This window comes from Euwallacea similis, chromosome 10 (assembly GCF_039881205.1).
Source record: "Euwallacea similis isolate ESF13 chromosome 10, ESF131.1, whole genome shotgun sequence".
NCBI lineage: Eukaryota > Metazoa > Arthropoda > Insecta > Coleoptera > Curculionidae > Euwallacea > Euwallacea similis.
In genome coordinates, this window is record NC_089618.1 from 2,337,874 (window position 1) to 2,354,406 (window position 16,533).

The 16,533-nt window shown below is 39.5% G+C and overlaps 5 protein-coding genes across 5 annotated transcripts; 2 read left to right on the top strand and 3 right to left on the bottom strand.

The window, feature by feature from the left end:
• The first annotated feature begins 3,054 nt into the window (after positions 1-3,054).
• Positions 3,055-5,199, top strand: LOC136411261 (peptidylprolyl isomerase domain and WD repeat-containing protein 1). The gene is made up of 5 exons (XM_066393745.1): positions 3,055-3,774; positions 3,831-4,059; positions 4,110-4,360; positions 4,413-4,791; positions 4,841-5,199. The coding sequence occupies exons 1-5, from the start codon at positions 3,108-3,110 to the stop codon at positions 5,175-5,177; spliced, it is 1,863 nt and encodes a 620-aa protein (XP_066249842.1). The 5' UTR covers positions 3,055-3,107; the 3' UTR covers positions 5,178-5,199.
• A 93-nt stretch (positions 5,200-5,292) lies between these two features.
• Pfdn6 (prefoldin 6) lies at positions 5,293-5,930 on the bottom strand. The gene is made up of 2 exons (XM_066393766.1): positions 5,758-5,930; positions 5,293-5,701 (listed from the first exon to the last, which is right to left on the bottom strand). Exons 1-2 carry the CDS (start codon positions 5,819-5,821, stop codon positions 5,385-5,387), a joined length of 381 nt encoding a protein of 126 aa, XP_066249863.1. The 5' UTR covers positions 5,822-5,930; the 3' UTR covers positions 5,293-5,384.
• A 168-nt stretch (positions 5,931-6,098) lies between these two features.
• Pbgs (Porphobilinogen synthase) lies at positions 6,099-7,604 on the top strand. The gene is made up of 6 exons (XM_066393718.1): positions 6,099-6,374; positions 6,424-6,571; positions 6,626-6,845; positions 6,897-7,148; positions 7,203-7,400; positions 7,455-7,604. Exons 1-6 carry the CDS (start codon positions 6,238-6,240, stop codon positions 7,523-7,525), a joined length of 1,026 nt encoding a protein of 341 aa, XP_066249815.1. The 5' UTR covers positions 6,099-6,237; the 3' UTR covers positions 7,526-7,604.
• Positions 7,605-7,630: 26 nt separating this feature from the next.
• Positions 7,631-11,195, bottom strand: LOC136411243 (TBC1 domain family member 12-like). Its single transcript, XM_066393717.1, has 6 exons — positions 10,507-11,195; positions 10,254-10,450; positions 9,919-10,056; positions 9,239-9,445; positions 8,869-9,186; positions 7,631-8,809 (listed from the first exon to the last, which is right to left on the bottom strand). Exons 1-6 carry the CDS (start codon positions 11,056-11,058, stop codon positions 8,260-8,262), a joined length of 1,962 nt encoding a protein of 653 aa, XP_066249814.1. The 5' UTR covers positions 11,059-11,195; the 3' UTR covers positions 7,631-8,259.
• Positions 11,196-12,219: 1,024 nt separating this feature from the next.
• On the bottom strand, positions 12,220-16,480 carry smid (nuclear valosin-containing protein-like smid). Its single transcript, XM_066393803.1, has 8 exons — positions 16,186-16,480; positions 15,879-16,103; positions 14,924-15,445; positions 14,645-14,864; positions 13,518-14,593; positions 13,132-13,461; positions 12,576-12,803; positions 12,220-12,515 (listed from the first exon to the last, which is right to left on the bottom strand). Exons 1-8 carry the CDS (start codon positions 16,312-16,314, stop codon positions 12,432-12,434), a joined length of 2,814 nt encoding a protein of 937 aa, XP_066249900.1. The 5' UTR covers positions 16,315-16,480; the 3' UTR covers positions 12,220-12,431.
• Between the last annotated feature and the right edge of the window lie 53 nt (positions 16,481-16,533).

Sequence of the window (16,533 nt, forward strand, 5' to 3'; positions counted from 1 at the left end):
TTAATACAAAATTATCTAATTTCGCATTAATATAATACTTATTAATTGAAAATTTATTTACTCATACGTCGATAACACGCGCGTCAATCTAGCTGTAAGGTTTGGGATATTAGAGCATTATCATTATCCATTTGATGAGAAAACAAAGATATTGGTTTAATTATCAGCGAGAATGACGAATTTTAATGGACCTCATAAAGGAATTTTTTTTGGGGAAATGGCGCGATCCCGGAGGAATAAATCCCGGTAAGATGACACTGGGCGCCTGTAACTTTCAACCGGTGCGGGATTTTTTCCCCACTAACAAACTCGGTTGTTTGTTGAGGATTTAATGCCCCGTACCCGCGATCCTTTGATCTCTCTTCAGCAGTCGTTGGGATTCGCTTCCTTTCAGAAACACCTCATAACCCGCCAGTTGTAGTGACTGCAGCAAGCCATGTCTCACGAGTTGATGGTGATGATGTGTTCTCTCCCCTTTTACTTTTTCTGTCTCTCTGGCGCTTTTACGATAGCAATGATTTCATCTTTGAGTTATTCCGGGGCCCCAGTACGTAATTTACCTGAGCGCCCTGAGCAATTCATCACTATACAGGGTGTAACATAAGTGATGACTTTAATTTTAAGGAGTGATTCCTTGTCATATTTTAAGCAAAAATGTTCATATAAACATATGTCCTAACGTGCATCACTTTCGAGATACAGGGTGTTAAAGTTGAAAAAATAAATTGCGTTTTTTTTAATAGTTTTCGACTGCTTCGAAATAATTTCATGAAATTTCGTATACAGGGGTTTATTGGGATAAAAAATTCAAATTTATAGTCGATTTAGCTGTATTTTCTAGAGGGCGCCACCAGCAACGATTTCGACCCCCTGAAATCGTTGCAACTTTTTTGTGCTACCCTGTGTGCCATTTTGGAATAGAAAAATCGATTCTCTCATCTTTTCTGCTTAAAAAAGGTACACTTTATTGAAGTCGCTACGAGCAACGATTTATGAGAAAAATGCATTTAAAGTTGATGATGCATGCACATTTTCGGAGGGTCAAAATAGCTTTATTTAAATCAAATGCTCAAAATGAGAACCGCGACTGTTAATACAAGCATCTAGTCTTCTTCTCATCGACTGTCGCACTCGTTCGAAAATTCCTGAAGTGTCGCGTATGACATACATTTTTTCAACTTTAACACCCTGTATCTCGAAAGTGATGCACGTTAGGACATATGTTTATATGAACATTTTTGCTTAAAATATGACAGGAATCACTCCTTAAAATTAAAGTCATCACTTATGTTACACCCTGTATACTTCAGGCTTTTTAAAGGCGTTGTCGGTTTTGACTCTTATACAGTCGCACACTGACTGCCAATGCAAATTGAAACAAATTTCTTCTTTGCCGATTAGCATTGGAGCGTTCACCACCATTGGGAGGTAAATGCTTTCCAGCTGACTCTATTTATCTAAGATGGGGAGAATTCCGCGGCGTGTCCTCCGCAGTCGATCCGTGTGTGAGGATTGGTCCGATAATGGACTTCGTTAGTCGCAGTTTCCCATAGACAGACGGGTGGCTTCTTCTGTTAAATAGGGGGGATAATACAGAGACCCCGATCCTCCGCGGCGGCGACCCTTACAGGGGACTCCAGACCTACCCGCTAAAAATCTTGGGAATAAAAAAACCCTCTTTTCTCCACCCCAGAACTGTCGCTGAAGGATATACCATCAGTGACGAAGATTTTTTTTGAACTAATCTCCCCCTTCTGCAATATAGTTCCGTCTTGACCTTTTATGGCCTTTAAAGTGTATTGTTACCCTAAGGCAGGTTCTTCTTGTGGTGAAGCAGAAGGTCGTTCGTATACCTCTGGTTATCCATTTGCTTACTACGTCCGGCGTTGCCCTACTACGGTGATCGAACGGGAACCGGTAGAGCAAGATGTATTATAAAAAAGAATGAAGGAATAGAGTCTCAACCTCCCTATATTAGCTAATTCTTGGAAGAATTGGATTTCTTGGAAATCCAGCTTTTTCGCAAAAGAAATGGGAAGGAAGCCTATGTCCCTGCATTTATGGTGGCATCTAAAGGAATTGAGGTTGCTCTTAACATCTATACTGTTAATCGCAAGAGCGAGACAGAACCTGACTTAAAGGTCAAACGAACTTAAATTAATGTTCAATCTAAATGATATAAGCGCTTTTTTTGAAGGAACTCAAGTTCCTTAAGGTTTTCCCGCGTTAATAAACTATGATCGCTTTGAACATGGCGCTCATATAATTTAGGCTGCACTTTACTTCAGATAAATTCCTTTAATCTTTATGTTGTGTGATATTTATTTCGAATGTTAGGTCTGCCCTTAGAGGAGATAGTTAGCCAGAGAAATACCGAAACTTGGACATAATGAGGTCACAAAAAATGAAGAGTCCTGTTAGGGAAATAGTTCCATGTATAGGTAGCTTGTCGTTTTTAATTCAGAACGGAATTCTGTCTTTAGAACGGGGAATATAAAATTACAGGAGAGCAAAAAATGAGATATTGTTCTGTTATAAGATAAAATAGACTTTTTTCATTTAAATCATTATTTTTGTATTTAAATTATAGAAAATATTCATCGAAACTAGCTGGCAACCAGTCATACACACTATAAGTTATAAGATCAATATGACTCGTGTGGCTATATCTATCTCTTTGTTGCTAACAGCCTTATAACAAATACTAGAAAAGAATAGGACTACAACAGTATGCTTGGCCATATGTAAATACTCTGTTGCCGTCAATGGGGCAACTCGATTTCAAATAAATTGAAATTATTAAAAAAAATTTTAATTAATAATGCTCTTAGGGTGTTTGATGAAGTTCTTGCCGTACAGAGGTTTCTTTTGTAGATAATAACTGTGACGAATTTCTTTTTTATTTAAAAATAAGCAATCTGGCAATGCTGCATGTACTTTAAAGTTTCTGTTCCGTATAGAACCTTCGTCGTTCTATCTATCACTTTCTAACTAATAGCCATTAAGTCAATAATAGACAAGAAGGGGCTGATTACGTGTCGCCTCACTCATCTGCATAACCTCAAAAAAAAACCTATTTAAGTAAATAATAGGATAATCTATAAACGATGAGCCACCTAGAAGAGCCCCAATCGAACCTTTCCGAGAAGCGTCCTCATGAAAGCGAAAGCGAGCCTGAGTTGGTGGGGCCCATGCTTTCCGAAGCCGTCCAACCGAAAAAGCGTAAAGTCCTCCCCTTTGAAAACCTTTACTTGGACAATTTACCTTCAGCAGAGTCCTATGAACGCAGCTACATGCACAGAGACACCGTAACACACACCCTGGTAACCCCCACTGATTTTATTATAACGGCTAGTTGCGACGGACACATCAAGTTCTGGAAAAAGTGTGAAGGGGGCATTGAGTTTGTGAAGCACTTTCGCAGCCATTTGGGACCCATTACGAAAATCGCGGCCAATTGCGCGGGCAGTCTCATGTGCTCTGCCAGTTTAGATAAGGCCTTGAAGATTTTTGATGTAATTAATTTTGATATGATCAATATATTTAAACTGGATTATGTGCCAGCCACTGTGGAATGGATACATGGGTCAGGAGATGCTGTACATACCATGGCTGTGAGCGATCAGGACAGCTGCAAGATTTACATTTATGATGGACGAGGGTCTGTGGTTCCTCTGAAAGTTTTGGAGAAAATCCATTTAAAGCCTGTAACTATTATTTCATATAATCCTAAGTATGATGTGTGTATATCAGTGGACAAAAGCAGGATTTTAGGTGAGCACTTATTTATTTCTGGTTAATGTAGATTTTATAGTTTCTGGCATTAACAGAGTATTGGTCAGGCATGAAGAGTGATTTTACATTCCCAAAGAATGTTTTCTTTGATTCCAAACTGGACACAGACTTGTTTGAATTTGTCAGAAATAAAACGCAACCAACTTCACTGACATTCTCCCCAGATGGTAAAAGATTTGCTACAATTTCAACTGACAGGCGTGTTAAGGTTTTCAAGTTTTTGACTGGAAAGCTCAGTAGGGTGTATGATGAAACTCTCCCAAGGTGAGCATCAGTGAATTCCAAGTTGTCTCACTCTATTGAATAGATGGCAGGTTTACAGAGTTGCAGCACAAAACCCAGCAACTGCCCAATATGGAGTTTGGCAGACGCATGGCAGTGGAGAGAGACTTGGAGAAATCTGAGGCCTTTCACTTGGCCAATGTAGTCTTTGATTACAGTGGGAATTTTATCATGTATGCCACTCTATTAGGGATCAAGCTGATTAATTTGCACAGCAATAAATTGGTCAGGATTATTGGGAAAAATGAGAACCTTAGAATGCTCAATATCTCTCTCTATCAAGGTATTTTTTCTTAAGTTATTGTTTTTTTGGGTTTGAAAGGTGAGCTTTATAGGTTCTTCTAAAAGATCTAAAGCTGCAGTTACATTAGAGATGGAAGCCTCCAACAACCCTACTTTAGAAGCTATTCAACCAGATCCCACTTTAGTGTGCTCCGCCTATAAAAAGGCTCGTTTTTATTTGTTCAGTAGACGTGAGCCTGATGACCTAATTGGGGAACAGGATAGAGACATCTTCAATGAAAAACCCTCAAAAGAGGATGTTATGGCCGCCACCGAAGACCCGGCCATTCAAAGACTTTACGAGCACGCGGTTCTTCATACAGTATTTGGAGACATTCATATTAAGCTTTTTATGAAAGACTGTCCCAAGACTGTGGAGAATTTTTGCATTCACAGCAAAAATGGCTACTACAATGGACATGTTTTCCATAGGTGGTTTTTTTTATTATTGAGGCAATATGCTCTGACAGAATGTTTTTAGGGTAATCAAAGGTTTTATGATTCAAACTGGGGACCCCACTGGCAATGGAACTGGAGGAGAAAGTATATGGGGAGGGGACTTTGAGGATGAAATTAAGCCACACTTGAGGCATGATAGGCCTTATACAGTGTCCATGGCTAATGCTGGGCCAAATACCAATGGAAGCCAGTTCTTCATCACTCTAACACCTACTCCATGGCTTGATAACAAGCACACTATATTTGGGAGAGTCACCAAAGGCATGGAAGTTATCCAGAATATCAGTAATGTGAGGACGAATCCAAAAACTGATAAACCTTATGATGAGATTCGAATTATTTCTATATCTGTCAAGTAATATATGTAATTGATATCAACAATATTTTTGAGAATTTATTGCAGTAATATAACAGGCAAAAAATTGAACTTGTATAGTTGAATTTAGGCAATAAGTTAGTAAAACAAGTGTGTGCTTTATTTGATTCTAAAATATTCATTTTAAGATCTTTATTACATAAGTTACTCCTACATCATACCATATAAAACGGTTCAATAAACAATCAACTTAAGCCTGAAGGGCAGCTTTAACCTGTGCCTGCTGCAGTTGATGTTGCAGCTTCTGTAGGGCCTCCCTGTGCACATCTTGCTTCTTCTCCAAGGAGGAAATAAGATCATCCACCTTCTTCACTTCCTTACTAATATAATCTATTCGCTTGCTCACATTTTGCTTTGCCTCCACTAGCTCAGTTTTAATCAGCACAGGACCCACCGATTTGAAAACTTTGCCATCAGTGGGAAGCAGGTTCAGCTCCTCTTTAACTATCTCGTTTTCGTTGAGCTGCCCATCCAATTGCTGCCTTGTAGAGATCGCCTTTTGGAGCTCTAAAAAATTTGTTTTGTTTGTCGTGTTTTGGGACTGATAGTTTAATGTTAAAAACCTTTTTGGACGGTTTTGAAGTTAGTAAGTTCACTTTGAAGCTTTCTCTGTAAGTCGTCGCTCATTTTAGCCAAGATTTACGTACAAACGTGGCAAGAAGGGGTGACGGAACACTTTGATACCCCCAAATTAGGAATTTTCTTATTTGTTTGAGAATTAGGTTAAGGGGCACTCATATGCGGGGTTATGAGTTTTTTCAATGACGTCAGGCATTTGGGGAAGGTGAACACTTGTGATTGGTCACAACTTCAATTTTGACCAATCACGGACACTGCCATATGGTCCCTCGTAACCCAATTTCCTGTTCATAATTATCTATTAAAAATTAATTAATATTTTAGTACAAACTGCGTTGCTCTCTACATCAAAAGATCTGTTTTTGGTACTCACAAAATCTTCTTAATTGAACACAAAATTGTCAATAATCTTATCCAAAAAATACAAGTCATCCTCATCTTTCCTACACCTCTTTGGCCCCAATATGAGTGAAACCTACAGCAATATGGTACAAAAAAAACACATTCTGCACAGCGGCATTGTCTCTCAAACCCTACGGGACTGGCAGTCATTTAAAACCCAAATCACACCTCAAAATTTGATGTATCCAGTATTTATCATGTATGTAACTAGACAATTTGCTAGAGCAACCTTAAAAGTTTTAGTTCAGTGAGGCTGAAAACGAGGTGCAATACATTCCCAGCATGCCTGGAATCGCGCGTTATGGAATCAACAAACTGCGAGAACACCTAGAACCTCTGGTTCAAAAGGGGTTGTCTTCAATCCTTGTTTTTGGGGTCATAGAGACTCTGCCCAAAGTATGATCTTTCACTTTGAATTTAAAGTAAGTAGCTCCATAGAAGGAATTTTAGGATGATTATGCCACAATAGCTGATAGCCCCAAAAATCCAGTAATCCGAGCTTTGCCATACCTGTGTAAATGGTTTCCTTCTTTGACTATTGCATGTGATGTTTGCCTTTGCCCTTATAGCTCCCATGGCCACTGTGGCATTTTATCTGAGGCAGGCATTATTGATAATGCCAAAAGCATTAAAAGAATTGCTGAAATTTCTCTTGCTTATGTCAAAGCTGGTGAGCTATTTAATTTTTAATATTGACAGTCATAAACATAAATCATTTTAGGTGCACATATCGTGGCCCCATCTGACATGATGGACGGGCGTATAGGGGCAATCAAAAGTCTTCTAATGGAGCACAACTTACAGAACACTGCCTCAGTGTTGTCATATTCATGCAAGTTTGCTTCAAACTTCTATGGCCCTTTTAGGGACGCCGCTAAATCAAAACCGGCTTTTGGGGATAGGAAGTGTTATCAATTGCCCCCTGGGAGTGATGGGATTGCTTTGAGGGCTGCTGCTAGGGATGTAGAGGAGGGTGGGTTTTTTTTACCTTTCTAAGAATTCGGAGGGTTCTTGGGGGTTATTTCAGGGGCGGATTTCCTGATGGTGAAACCTATAATGGCCTACATAGATGTTCTCAAACAAGTCAAAGACAAATACTCTGATTATCCGGTATTTGTGTATCAGGTGTCTGGTGAATATTCCATGATTTGTAATGCAGCAGAAAAGGGAATTTTTGATTTGAAGGCTGGATTAATGGAGATTATGGGCTCTTATAGGAGGGCAGGTGAGTCATTTGTGTTGTGTGTTACCTTCTGTAAATTATGGTGTGTATTTTCAGGGGCTGATGTTGTTATCACTTACTTCACGCCACTGATACTTGAATGGGTGGGGTTGAGATCGAAATTGTAGGCATTTTAGGAGAAATTAGTAAAGAGAGTAGTTGAGGTAGCTATCTTCATCCTTTGTTATGTAATATTAGATTGAGCTGGGGATTCTTGTAATGAAACAACAAAGTATAATAAATACAATATATGTGTTCTTTTCAATTAAAAATATAATAATTCCTTGACATTAACAATAAGTCGGACACTATAAACCAACACTTCAGGCCCATCAGTTTCCTGTCTACTGAAAGAATTTTAAGCTAGATAAAGGCAAAACAGTTTTTCAAAATATTTTTTTATAAATCAATAATGCAGCAGTTGCAAGCAATAATCTAATTTCGAACTTCCTTGCACCTAACGGGGCTGCGTTCCTCGCTTATAAATTAAAAATATAAAAATATAAGATTCAACGTAAATATCACAATTAAAGTTTGAGTGTTGAACTCCGAAGTTGCAGCATAAGTTCTCCGTTCACACTAACAAGTTAAATTTTATCATGAATGTAAATTAATCCAAGCGGACACACAATCTAAAACGAGTTTATAATTAAAGGTAAATCTTATTTAGGAGATGCTACCATTTAGAGATGATATCGTGATTGATGACGCAATTCCATAGGTTCAATACTCAGACTTTAGAAACAGATCGCAAACATTACTATAATCGAGGCTTCTTTGCGGACGGAAATCAAATGCTGTCAGTAGCCCCGGACGCTTTGTACTTGCCTCACGTACCGAAACTTTGTTTTTGAACCTACAACTACCTAAACTGCTCAGTGGCGCATCTGTCGACTCGCTGCCCAAAAGTCACCTTTCCCAAAGTTGTGCTCACACACTGAATGCTCTTGAACAACTGTTCCGATGACATATCCTCAGGTAATTTCGTCAAGAATTGAGCCCCATGTAGGAAATCCATTTTTCCTAACACCCCCTGATACAGATGTAAAATACCTAATGCAGTACGGAACACAAACTCATATCCATCCCTTAGGAAAACATCCCAAACCCTGCAAGCCACATCTAGAGGCATAGCCTTGGCAAACACCGTGTAAATCCAATCAAGAAGATACAAATCAGGAGTTAATCCTGAGCTCTGAAAGTGCCCATACAGCTTGGGAAGTTGGCTATTGAAAACCTCATTATAGGCGCTGTAGTAGGCGTTCATTTGAGTCTGGTTAAGGGTGAAAGCGGCTTGATGTAGGGGTTGATTAAGTAGGTTTGCGAAGCAGATAAAGGCGTCGCAAGCGTCCATGTTCAGGATCAAAATGGCCGCTATATAAGACATACCTTGGACGTACCCAATGTCCGGCCTATAAGGTTATATATTGGTTTTATGAGGTTTCTCTGTTAAATTGTGGGACAAACTTACCTGAAGCATACATAGGCTGCTAAAAGCCAGTGCAACACTTCAGAGTAGGGCCCGCCTTGCTGGAAGATGCACAAATTGGGAAACGTCCTAGAAATGTCCAGCTCAATTACATCCATGCTACTTTCCTGGTTGCTTTCGCACTCTTCTTCAGGGGGTGGCTCAGGACTGTTCAGTCTAGTTTGTGCCCTCGTTACGCAAATATCATACAACTGTGGCGTTATGTTCAGTTCGTTGCCAATGGCTAAGTGCCACACTTTGCCTCTCACACTGGAGGGCAGCCCTTGCCACCACAGCTCTTGAGTCTTTTTGCTCTTTTCCCTAAAGAAATGACATTAATTTTGTTGTTAATACAACAGTAAAGGAAACAAACATTTGGCTCCAGTTAGGAATGACTGATTGCGAGAAATGTCGAGCTGCAGCTGCTTGTTGTTCCTCCTGCTGTAGCTGTAACTTCTTGAGTTTTTCTTTTGCAGCACTACTTTTTGCCTCTCGTTTCTTGGCAGCTGCCAGAATTTCATTGTACTCTTGGGCATGTTTTTGCTCTTCCTCAAACGTTTTTGCAGGCAGAGTTGAAGGCCTGAATATAGAGCTTTGCTCGTAAGTGCCAAAAAAATAGTCCAGATAACTTTACTGAAAGCAGTATCAACATGGTGAAATAAATGCACGACATTGATTAGATTTTTGGTTTCCATGAAGTTTATTGCCCAGATAAAGTTGTCTGTTCTTTGAACTGAAGTAATTTTCATGGGAAAGTCACCTGAACTTCAATATATGGTTCTTAATTTATAAAGGATGCTTTTAAAAAATATACTTATGGAAGCAACTATCAGCATCATATGCATTATGTTAACATTTTAGCAGAAGATTCTATGCCAAAAGCTTAGTTAACAATGAACCTTACTCCAAATTTGAACTAATTATATCAAAAATTCTATTGTGCGATGAAGGGAAAAATGGAAATAAAATTTATGTTAAATCAATGTTCATAAGAACTTTTTGATATAAAATAGCCTGTTAAAAACTTTTACACTAATTTTATAATAAATATACCTTTTAAGCTGTATTAATGCCGAGGAACTGGCAACTGCATGTAGAGGGGATTTCTCACACTGAGAAGGGGTTTTACCAAAGAGCTTCCAAAGGCCACCATCAGCGTTGGTGTTATTTGATTTCCAAGAAAAGACATTTCTAGAATTTTATTATTTTTTACTCTAAACCTTTTGTTACTATCATTAAGGAAATATCTTAAAGCCTAGTTATTGTTTAAGTAATGATAAAGATATTAAAAGCAAAACCCTTGGAGAATTGAAAGGTTCTCACTTACAAGGTATTCATTTGTATATGTGGTTCAATTTTACTTTCATTAGGCTTCCAAATCAACCTACTTGGTAAAAAATTGACTAAAACTGGTCCTCCTAGTCTTTTCTTCACAGCCATCATCTCCAAAATTGGACAGTGACCTGTCCTCGCTTCCTATGAGACTACCAGAAGTGGAAGGTTCACTTAGAGTTGAAATAGTGCTGGAAAATGAGCCTTCCTGTATCCTTCTATGGCCAAGATGCTTGGGGTTAAATTCGCTTTCCTAGTGGGATGCTTTAGATGTCTTAACATTGCTCTGTGATGTCATGCAATACTCACCTTATTCCCATTGATTGCACCACAAATATTATTGTCACTAAAGTTGACATCTTTGTCGTTGTTTTGAGATTCTTCATTTTTAACACTACTAAGATCTTCCACAAGGTGTAGCTTCCTGGTAACAGGGCTATAAGCTAATGATATGTTCTTTAATGCTTCATTAAGAGTTAGTTTGTTTCCATTATGAGTATTGCTATTAGGTCCCTTTTCTGGACTACAGTCGGCGCTTTTCACCTTTTCGCACCTCTCCGGCCACGTATTGAACCATGTGTCGCTGGTAGGAGACCCCGCAGGGCTGTGCCCTGACACCTCTTGACTAATGAGAACTGGGCCTTGAAAGATTGCCCCTTGGACTGAGATATCTTCATTGCTCTTGGATAAGACAGTCTTATAGCCGTTCTTGCGCTTGAAATTTAATTTAAAGCTACTTAGCAGTTGCAGCGAGTGGGGAGGTTTCGCCTTCAGGGCGGGCGCCCCTTTGCTGGGATAATGTTGTTCTGCGGGGTCCAGGCGAGTATTTTCGGTATCAGTCATGTCACGGCTAGGAACCATGTGTTTGTTCGAGGATTTCGGGATAAAATAAACATTTAAAACCTATTTTTAAAGCTAGAAAAATAATTAAAAATAGGACGTCACAACACAAAGAACGCCATTTTTGAGTTTACAAAAATAAGGATAAGGGAAGGGAGTTTCTATTGGGGCGCAGCCCTGGTCGTCACCACGCGTTGTCTGTCTTTATTTGAGTACTAGTGTGATAGAGATAGAACGTAAAATAAGTTCTTCCTTTACATCGTTTGACGTATTGCACTATAGAATTCGTTTTCCTTGTTTATCTTGGATAAGTTTCTGCGCGAAACAAGGCAAGAATACTATGTTCTGATGTGCTGCCATCTGAAAGCTGCGTCTGGGTTCTAGGACGTAGCGGAATTTAGACTACCCTGGCGGGTCGCCACCATAATTCAAAAGTGTAGTCATTTGTTTTAGTAAATTTCGACGGTTCATTTTGTAGCGTCGTTTCATTCTTCAAAAATCGAAACTTTAGAAGTATTTTTGCTAATTATTCTTGAAAATAACAAGATACAAATTGAAGCAATATCCTATGTTATAAATTCACCTATTGAACAGTGAAAAATGCGGTAATTTCGGTGGACTGCTGATTTTGAAACTTGTATTAAGCTTTGCAACGGCATCATTTATTTCTTATTTGGGCTCTTTGTAACGAAACGATGAAGGTGCCGATTATTTCTTGATGAATGTCTCATATTTGGCTATGAATGAGAATTATATTAAAGAATAATACACGTTCATAATTTTGCCTTTCCTAAATAAAGCCTCTGGAAGAACTCTGCCAATGGGGAACAGTTGAGTAAGAAAATGGCGCAGGCGCAATTCAAGTAATTTGCAAAATAATAAATCTGAAACAGAAAATTTTTATTTATGTTCATAGGACAATGTGCTGTGCTGTGCTGAAGGAGAAGCGCTATAGCCCATCCTATAGTGTTCATTTGGCTATCAGCGTGTACCAAGTCACCAGCAAAGGTAAATAAGATTAAATTTTTTAAGTTTGGAATTTTTAGCGTTTAAACAGGTACAATGAACATGAAGTAAACATTACAAAATGACAGTTTGCAGGCAAATGGAATTTGCATTTGCTTTACTTCGTATTTATGGGCTTTCTTTTGCACAAACGTTAAAAATTCCAAAATTAAACTATTCTCATAGTAAATAAATCTTCTATTCAACTATATTTTCTGACAGATACGAAATTTATTTCGATTTTTTACAAACGACTCACTTGAAGAGCAGGCATAATTTAAATCTCCCTAAACGTAAAAATTACGCAAATAAAGGGAGCACTTCTGCAACTGCTTGCTCGTTTATAAGAAACATAAAATTTAAGGTATGAAGGTACTAAAAAACCTAACTTAAGAATACTCCATTTCCTCGATTTCGGCTTGCTCCGGCACGGCCGTGTAGAGACGCCTCAATTTCTCGTAGTGCTTTTGATCCTACAAATCAACATTCCGTATATTAATAAACAATAATTATATGGTGTTGATTAAACGAACTTTCTCCGGCACCGACGGCCTGATTTTCCCCGCGGCAGCAATAAAATGTCGGCTGGACACTGCCAACGACTTGGACGAATCTCCGGTCATCATAAATTCCTTCAGGGCTAACACTGAGGCTTCCCTCACTAAAGCCGCCAAATCCGCCCCCGTGTACCCTTTAATTTGCTCGGCAGTGCCGATACTGACCAGATCAACGTCTTCGTCCAATTTTGGCACGGTGCCGTTCTAAAATTCAATATTGAGTATCACTATACAGGGTATCTGGTAATAGCAAGTAATTCAAAGGCGATTAGATCAAAATAAGGACAAGTTCTTATGAACACAAATCCGGAAAAAGAGTTCAAAGGGAGGTAGATCCCTCCCCACATTTTCAATAATGTCTGTGCTTTTTTCTAGTAAATTATACAACACTATTTAAAACAAAAATAACCTTTGAGTGTAAAAGTTTAACAATGTAGCTAAAACCACGAACTTTTTCTAATTTCAATCTAAGGAATTGCCTTTTAAAGTATGTACATGACACCGTGTACAATTCAGCTCGTAAATACTGTACCTTGGTAATTGCCCTCAAAATGTCCACTTTATCCTCCCTGGAGGGTAATCCTACGTACAAAATTTTGTCCAAACGTCCAGGTCTAAGAACCGCAGGATCAATTATATCGGGACGATTACTGGCGGCTAATAGAAAAACTCCTTTGCGACCCTCTACTCCATCCATTTCAGTCAACATCTGATTGACCAGACGCATTGTCGGTCCTCCCTCTCTAGAGTCAGACCTTTTAGGGCACAAAGCGTCTAATTCATCGAAAAATATGACGCAAGGTGTGGAGTTTCTAGCTCGTTCGAAGCACACTCTGACGGCCCTTTCGCTCTCGCCTACGTACTAAAAAAAAAATTAACACTGAAAAAATATAACAAAACTAACTGATAAATTCCCACCATATTCAGTAACTCCGGTCCTTTGACACTGATAAAATTAATTCCGGCCTCATTGGCCACTGCTTTGGCTAGCAGCGTCTTGCCGCAGCCAGGAGGTCCGCACAACAGTACCCCCGCCGGTACACTGAGTCCCAGCGCTTCAAACTCCTTGGAATGTCTCACTGGACCCAAAATGGCCATTTGCAGTTCCTCGCGCACGTCTTTCAAAGACCCTACATCTTCCCAAGTGGTATCTGGGACTGTGGCAAAACCTTCTCGTTTAGCAGAAGGCTGCACTTTCTTAAGAGCGGTAGCAAAGTCTTCCATGGTGATACAAAGTCCCTGTAAATGTTGCTCGTTTACTGGAGAAACGTCATGCAGCCATCCAAGCAATTCCTCAAGTGTTGATTTGGGCTTTGGAAGCTGGAAGTCTTCCAGTGGGGGAAGAGACTCTTCTTCTACAATTATTTCTTCTGCCTCTTCTTGCAGAGGGGTTTTAACCGACTCTTTGTTGGTTGTTTCATCATCTTCCAGGAGCTTTTCTTCTGCATCTTTAACTGGTTCTTCAGTATCATCAACCACTACTACAGGCTCCGCAGAGGCTGGCTCTTTAGGCACGTCATCATCAACCACAATCTCATCATCTTTAAGGGAGATTGAATTTACAGCCTTGGCATCATCTTCCGGCTGTTTTTTACCCAGTTTCATCGCCCTCTTTCTGGCAAGTTCAGTGGCCTTTCTGGCTTCCTCTGCAGATTTCCTTAAAGCCATTGCTTGGTCCATTCTGCGCTGTTCCTTAATCGAATTAAATACTCTGTTTACAGCTACCATGGCTGCTTCTCTAGTGAGAGATAGAAGATCTGCTCCTACATAGCCTGGCGTGTATTTAGCAATTTTCTCGTAATCGAAATCGGGAGAGAGAGTTAAACTGGCGGTTTGGACTTTTAAGATTTGCTGTCGGGCCTTGACGTCCGGGATTCCGAGGCAAATCTCCCGGTCAAAGCGCCCTGCTCGTCTCAAGGCAGGATCGATCGCATCCGGTCTATTTGTAGCCCCAATTACGAGGACTTGTTCTCCGTTTTCTGATGAATTTAAATCTGAAAATCAACGTTAAACACCAAATATAATCAAATGAGGTGCATAATTACCATCTAAACAACTCAAAAGCTGCGCCACTATGCGTCTCTCCATCTCCTTCTGGGCATTCTGCCTGTTGGGAGTAATTGCGTCAATTTCGTCGATAAAAAGAACACAAGGAGCAGCATTGCAAGCCTTTTCAAATAGCTCCCTAATGCGCTCTTCACTCTCTCCTGACACTCCTGCCACCAACTCTGGGGCAGCCACTTTAATCATTGGCACCCCCAATTCCTAATTTGCACAATAATTACAATTCAAAGCCAAAGAAGTTCAAAAATATGAAAACTTACTCCTGCAATAGCTATGGCCAGCAAGGTTTTTCCACATCCTGGAGGGCCATGCAGCAAAAATCCTCTAGGGGGTGAAATCCTCAACTTCCTATATAACTCTGGATGGCGTATGTGCAGCAGCAACTTGCACACATCCTCCAAAGTCTTATCCATGCCTCCCACATCATCAAAAGTGGCTCTGCTGGCTTGTGGCTGCTCTTTTCCTGTTTTTGGTTTCTTCCTGTTTGGACCTGCAGGGTTTCTGATGGGCAACAAAGTTGCTTCTCCGAATTTACGCTTTCTGCCTCTGTCACCACAAAGAGGATCTGGTTTATTGTTTGAGTAGTTTTGCTGGACAATGACTCCTCGAGGTTGGGTTGAAGTGGAAGGAGCTGGAGTACCATTGCTCTTTTTGTAAGCAGCTTCCTCTTCAGAGTCTTCACTGCTTATATCTATTAGCTCGCTGTTGTCCATGGCTTTGGGTTTCACCTGGGCTTGCCTTTGGTAAATGTCAGTTATTGTGTTACTCATGACGCTGTCATCCTGCAAAGTCCCTGATTTTTGATTACATGTACTAAGGTTGATGAATAATGTAAAGAGAAAAAAGAGGGGAAATTGTTGTAAGGTTGTCAAATGTAACACACATCAGCCTATTAGTGACTAAAAAAATGTCACTAACATATATCATTAAAGGAATGAAACATACTGATTTCAGTTACACTGTTTTGGATATTATATTCAATAAAATAGTATAACATAGTATTGAAAAGTATCATTTTCAAATTTGAATTTCCAATATTTGAATCTCAATATCCAAAACTCATAGAGCAGTCTGACTCTTGCCTTCTTTAAACATTTTTACTTTACCTAAGGAACATATCCAATATTATCTCATAAAAGTAGATAATCAAATTGAAAACAATTTTAACATTTTTTAGTACAATTAATGTCTCAACTCACTTCACTTTATACTTACAAATTTATCATCATCACTCTCCAGATCACTATCATCACTCACAAGATCATCTGAACTGTCTTTATCTTCAAGCCCATAGCTCTGAAGCACTATCGAGTAGGCTTTCTTTACCGAAGCCCTGAAAGGACTAAGTTTCCTCTTCGCATATTCCTTATACTTTTTCTGCAGCTCATCTGCCATTTGCTCGATATCCACATAGGTCTTCTCAATGTTGTTTTCAAGGTACTACATAAGCAAATAGGTTTAAAATGAGTGGGGGACCTTATGGACGCTTTAGCAACCCCAATGGTTATTGTTTGGTGTTTACCTTTTGCACACGTGGTACCAGAGTGGGGTCCGACAAGTACGGCATTTTGGATGCTCTTTGGACCGGCTTTTTGGGGACGTTATTGCTCCGTAGTTTTACCTCGACATAGGATCCGATAGATTTGCTCATAAGGCCGCAACTAAAACAGAGCAAAGTACCAGAAAACCGCTTTTTGGGGGGGAAATACTCGAACTTTTGATTAATATACACAAAACGTCTAGTGAAAGAAACTAAATCGCAGGAAAGTAGAAAGACGCACTTTAGCGACGTTGCCGTCTCTTTGAGGTAAATTGTGACAGTGACATGTTATTGACTAGTGACTTTGCAAAGGATAATTTGATAATTATT

Coding starts and splice junctions, on each gene's coding strand:
- smid (XM_066393803.1), bottom strand. CDS start 16,314: ATGAGCAAATCTATCGGATCCTATGTCGAGGTAAAACTACGGAGCAAT. Junction 16,104..16,185: donor TGGTACCACGTGTGCAAAAG/GTAAACACCAAA, acceptor TTGCTTATGTAG/TACCTTGAAAACAACATTGA. Junction 14,594..14,644: donor GCTTTTGAGTTGTTTAGATG/GTAATTATGCAC, acceptor GTTGATTTTCAG/ATTTAAATTCATCAGAAAAC.
- Pfdn6 (XM_066393766.1), bottom strand. CDS start 5,821: ATGAGCGACGACTTACAGAGAAAGCTTCAAAGTGAACTTACTAACTTC. Junction 5,702..5,757: donor CTTCAAAACCGTCCAAAAAG/GTTTTTAACATT, acceptor CAAATTTTTTAG/AGCTCCAAAAGGCGATCTCT.
- Pbgs (XM_066393718.1), top strand. CDS start 6,238: ATGAGTGAAACCTACAGCAATATGGTACAAAAAAAACACATTCTGCAC. Junction 6,846..6,896: donor TCTTGCTTATGTCAAAGCTG/GTGAGCTATTTA, acceptor AAATCATTTTAG/GTGCACATATCGTGGCCCCA. Junction 7,149..7,202: donor TGCTAGGGATGTAGAGGAGG/GTGGGTTTTTTT, acceptor GGGTTATTTCAG/GGGCGGATTTCCTGATGGTG.
- LOC136411261 (XM_066393745.1), top strand. CDS start 3,108: ATGAGCCACCTAGAAGAGCCCCAATCGAACCTTTCCGAGAAGCGTCCT. Junction 3,775..3,830: donor GGACAAAAGCAGGATTTTAG/GTGAGCACTTAT, acceptor TGGCATTAACAG/AGTATTGGTCAGGCATGAAG. Junction 4,792..4,840: donor AATGGACATGTTTTCCATAG/GTGGTTTTTTTT, acceptor GAATGTTTTTAG/GGTAATCAAAGGTTTTATGA.
- LOC136411243 (XM_066393717.1), bottom strand. CDS start 11,058: ATGGTTCCTAGCCGTGACATGACTGATACCGAAAATACTCGCCTGGAC. Junction 9,446..9,918: donor GCATTAATACAGCTTAAAAG/GTATATTTATTA, acceptor CTCTATATTCAG/GCCTTCAACTCTGCCTGCAA. Junction 9,187..9,238: donor ATTCCTAACTGGAGCCAAAT/GTTTGTTTCCTT, acceptor TCATTTCTTTAG/GGAAAAGAGCAAAAAGACTC.